Consider the following 5011-nt stretch of genomic DNA (forward strand, 5'->3'; position numbering starts at 1 on the left):
TTATATAAAAGCATAGAGTACTATTTATTATTCAGCTCCTGACCGAGAGCATGCACACACCAGCAAATTTAAGTCGTTATTCCTAATTTTTACAGCGACAAGCAGTTCCCTTGGATTTTTGCTGCCTCAGCCAGCAGCCTAGTGGTAGTGCAGCAATTGCCTAGCCCTCACGGAACAGCCGCAACGCTGTCGCGGCCGTCATGCAGCCCGGCACCTCAACAAACAGCAAGATCCCCACCGTCGCGGCGGCCTGCTCCACCGTGCCCACACCCATGCCTTCGAACGGCGTGAACGGCACCGGCGGCCGCGCGTCCGCCTTCAGCAGCGCGGCGGACAGGTCCTTCCACCCGTTCACCTGCGCCTTCATCTGCGCGGTGATCGTGCCCCTCTTCATCGCCGCCTTCGGGTGCATCAGGCCGGCCACGAGCCCCGACACGGTCACGAACCGCGTGGCCTCGTGCACCATCAGCAGCAGCACCGGCAGCGCGTCCCTCGCCCGCCGCTGCGCCGCACGGGAGGCGAGGTCGGCCCTGGTGCGCGCGGCGAGCACGTTCACGGCCTCCGTCATCTGCGCAGGGCCGAGGGCGACGCCGACCAGCCGGTCCGTGTCGCCGAGCAGGTCGGGGTACGTGCCACCGAAGCTCAGGTACGTGGCGCCGGGGATGAGGCCGCGGGTGAGCTCCCACCAGGTGCCGTCGCGGCTCTGGAAGCCCTCCAGGTAGAGGTTGTCGGCGCGGGTGGCGAGCGTGAGCGCGCCGGCCTGCGTCCTGAGCACGACGTGGAACCAGCGGAGCGGCGGGTGGTTGGCTCCTCCTTCGACCGGCGGGAGGACGGGGCGGTTGCGGGAGAAGTGCCTCGGGTTGCCCAGCCTGTGGCGGAGTCCGGCGATGAAGTCGCCGTAGTTGTCGCTGCTGTTCACGTCGAACGTGACGGTGAAGAGCGGATTCAGCGCCATGGATGCGCGTGCGCGCGCACACACTATTCTTTTCTTTGGGTATGATGCTACTGCGCACGCCCCGAGCCCCCGACTGTCCGATCGTTATGGAACAGAAAAGCTGGATTGCATGAAGAACACAACGAGATAATCAGAAGAGAAGAGAACAGAACAGAACAAGACTAACAAATTGATGGGTCTGAAGCTATGTTACGTGTATTTTGGTGTGATTTATAGGCTAACTTGGCTTACTAATCGACAGCGAAGGCCAAGTTTGCTTGAAGCAAATACGTGCGATGTTTTGATTACACCGGGGCGGATTGTCAATGGACGCCTCTGTTGATTACCGAAGACAAATATCAGCGCGGAAACTAGAATGGTCGCAACAAAACCGATTCCAGAAAAAGAAATTTTTTTTGCATCGAACCAGATGCATTATACAGGATAAAAGGTTAGAAAAGTAGAACAAAGAAGAATGAAATTGCTAACAAGTATGGGTGTAATTGAATCGGATATAGATAAATATATTTTATATTATATTTTATATTTTTTTAAAGTTAGAGTCAGACACAAATAGTGCTGGATAATTATTTCTTCATTATGTATCATATCTTATATTTTTTTCTCAAAGTTAAAGTCGGAGCGGATAATACCGTTAGTCAGATATATAGAAAAATTCACTTTATTTGTATCCCTACACAACACATTAAATAATATAGTAGCACAATCAAAGTGAACACGGATAAAATGATCACTGAGATGTGAAAACAAGAATATTCAGTATTATATCTATAGATATGTGACAATCTACATATATATTATCATGCTTTTAAGTGAAATCACAGTAAACTTTCTCGTAACATCTAATGTTCAGATAATTCGGACGGATACCGGTCATCTTATATCTTACCTTATTTTTTTTCTCAGATTCAAAGTTAACCACAGATAATATTAAATATCCATTATTATATTATATATTTATTTTATAAGTCTTCGAACGATCGAGCGGACGCAAAATATCTGTCCGTTTTCGCCCCTACTAACGAGGACCCGCTGCTGCGCTGCATCCTTTCCCGCTAAATCATCCCCTAACCTTTTCTCCCGTCCAGGTGCATCGGCCCCACCAAAAAGCGACTGCTTGCTTTCTCTAGCGCCTTCCGACGAGCTACCTCCTCCGAGCCTCAACTTTTCTTTACGGGTGATTTGCATATTTACCATAACTTTGATTTCTAATTGTTCGTCGCAAAGGGTCTGTACATACCATTGCCCCGGCCATTTGGACCATACTAATTAGGGCGCGCGCCAGGACGGCTGCTCGCGAACGATCCGACAGCCCCTTCTTTTTCTTTTTGGAAAATTTTCTTCCCGCATCTTTCTTTTTTTGAAAACTTAAAAAAAAAATCTTTCTCAAATTTTGAGATAAAAGTTACCGAAAAAAAAGTTTTGAGAAAAAAAATTACCAGGACACTAGTGGATCACGACTTTGACTGTCGAAGTGCACCGTGACTTGGGAGGTCATGCGTGCATAGAAAAGGATTTCTGCTGCCATTTGAACTTGAGCACTCATAATTGCCCTTACTTTGTTAGGGACAATTGACAACGTTAAATTTCAAAGAAAAGACATCTTTGCCCCCTGCACAAAGACATGAACACAAGAACACTTTCTCCCTCCCTCCGATGTCATGGCTCTCTCTTGGATCCAGCCACCGCATGAGTAAATTTCATAACTATAACTATTTTAACTTAAGACTCACAGAATATGACATTGAGTACACAAAACTATTTTGACACCCGGTAGCTACGAGAAAGCTGTAGTTTTACGGTACTAAATGTTTAAATAATTGTAATTGTGTGATACATATTGAAATAGTTGTAGTTCTAGTGATACATGTCAAAAATTGTTGTGATTCTATAGGTATTAGGTCAAAATAGTTTTAATTTACTAAAAGAATGAAGGCTAAAAGTTTTCAATTCCTAAAGCTAACACTAACAGTTGAAAATAAACAATGCATACATGCAGTTCCCAACACCGATTCCCAACACTAATCAATACGAATCCGATCAAGATGAGAGCCCTCAATCTATGGGCCAAAGTAACACAAATCAATCTAACGTGCGGGTGCACTTTGATCTGCACGCCACCAAAAGCATTTGATGATGACCGTGGGCGGGACAGGCTCGATGGGGGTGGGGGGTTCGCGTGTGTGGAGCACAACTCGGTCTGGAGTAGGAGGGAGCACTCCTCGGCGACGGCCTCGTGGTCGATGGGGCCAGGTTGGATCTGCCGCTCCGATTCGAGCCCGACACCCAAGCCCTCTCGCGTCGTCGTGCACCCGAGCCGCAGCCCCCAAGTGCGCCTCTCCTCCATCGTGACGTCGCCCCGGTTGGAATCCGTGGCCATGGTGGCTTGGTCGCGCGTGTGCTCCGTGCTAAACTTGGCAACGGGCACAGATTACCTGTGTGCCCGCGGGCCAAAAACCCGACGGGCGTGGATACGGGTGCCATTCTTTGCCCGCAGGCACGGGTGCGGATTTGAGTATGAACCCAACGGGCATTAGGAAACGGGCATGAAAAAACTGTGCCTGTACCCGCTCCACCCGCATACCCGCTCTAGTACCACTGACAGGTGGGCCCTAGACACTTAGTATATAAGAAAAATTCTGGGGTTTTTTTCCTCTCCTTCCACTCCCACCCGGCCACCAGCCCACCACTTCCAGCCGCAGCTCCACAGCCCAGCGCAGCGCCCAGATCTCGCCCCCGCAGCCCCGCCCCACAGCCCCAGACGTCGGGATTCCGCCGCCACCAGAAGTCACCGACGTCGACCCGCTTCCGCCGCCACCAGAAGTCACCGACACTGCCCTGGATTCCGCCGCCACCAGCCCCTACCAGAGCTCACCGACGCCGACCCGCTTCCACCGCCACCGGCTCGTCCCGGAGCTCGCCGACCCGCTTCCGCCGCCTGCCCCTGACCCGCTTCCGCCGCTTGCCCCCCGACCTCGAGCCCGCTCCGCCGCCACCCAAGCGTCGAGTGCTAGCAAGGTGAGCTCTTGAGTCCTGATCTGCTGCTCCATGCGTGGTAATAGCATGCCATTTGATGGTTCTAGGCTTCTAGCATGCCATTTAGTCCAGCTCTTAGATTGTGGGTGCAATGCAATGCAATCTTTTCTCTGTTTTGGTTATTAAATCTGAATGCCATAAAGTTTGATTTATACTATTACGGATTCGACTATTGCGGTTTGATTTAGACTTCAGCTCTGCCCTGTTGTGATGTATATGCGAGGTAATCTGATTAATTTTGTTGATTTAGGAAGCTGGTATATATGCATTTGGTTGACACCTGTGAGCACAAATGGTTAATATCAGTTTGGGCATTATGCATTTATGCTAGCTGTTTCCCTTTTAGTGTCATCTTTAATATGCTTGACATAGGCGCAACATTTTATAATATGCTTGACATCTGTTTGTTTATGTCAAATGACAACCCTTCTCGGTGCACATCGGCAACCCCTGCTGTGATGGCAACCCCTGGGAGTAACTCTCAAGTGCAAGCCTCTCATGTATCCGATTCTCTTGTTCCTGCATGTGGTACTGGATCTGGTGATGAAGACATTAATGTTGTGGACGTATCGGAGGATGAAGAAGTTGCTACTGCTGCTGGCTCAAAGAGGAAGCTCACCTCAGCTGTTTGGAACGACTTCGAGAAAGTGCGTGTGGATGGAGTTTGGAAGGCTAAGTGCAACCACTGCAAGAGGAAACTTTCAGCCACTTCAAGAAATGGTACAACCCATCTGAAAACTCATTTGAAAAGTTGTCCCTACAATAAAAAGAAGGCAGGGGTGTAAATACAAGCTAATTTGCAGTTTGGAACCACCGAAAAGGGGGCAGTAGCTGTAGAAAACTATGTGTTTGATCAAGATGTAGCTAGAAGAGCTCTTTTTTCCATGATTATATTGCATGAGTACCCGTTATCCATTGTTGATCACCATGGCTTTCGTAAGTTTGTTAGTACATTGCAACCTTTGTTTAAGATGGGAACTAGAAATACTATTAGAAATGACATCTTGAGTTTCTATGAGG

General features: G+C 48.9%; 1 protein-coding gene across 1 annotated transcript; it reads right to left on the reverse strand.

Moving 5' to 3' along the window:
• Positions 1–1271, reverse strand: LOC133886850 (protein synthesis inhibitor II-like). Its single transcript, XM_062326775.1, has one exon. It carries the CDS (start codon positions 953–955, stop codon positions 161–163), a length of 795 nt encoding a protein of 264 aa, XP_062182759.1. The 5' UTR covers positions 956–1271; the 3' UTR covers positions 1–160.
• Between the last annotated feature and the right edge of the window lie 3740 nt (positions 1272–5011).

This window comes from Phragmites australis, chromosome 1, assembly GCF_958298935.1.
Source record: "Phragmites australis chromosome 1, lpPhrAust1.1, whole genome shotgun sequence".
NCBI classification, from domain to species: domain Eukaryota; kingdom Viridiplantae; phylum Streptophyta; class Magnoliopsida; order Poales; family Poaceae; genus Phragmites; species Phragmites australis.

Bases quoted from the DNA above. Each gene is read 5' to 3' on its own strand.
- LOC133886850 (XM_062326775.1), bottom strand. From the start codon at position 955: ATGGCGCTGAATCCGCTCTTCACCGTCACGTTCGACGTGAACAGCAGC.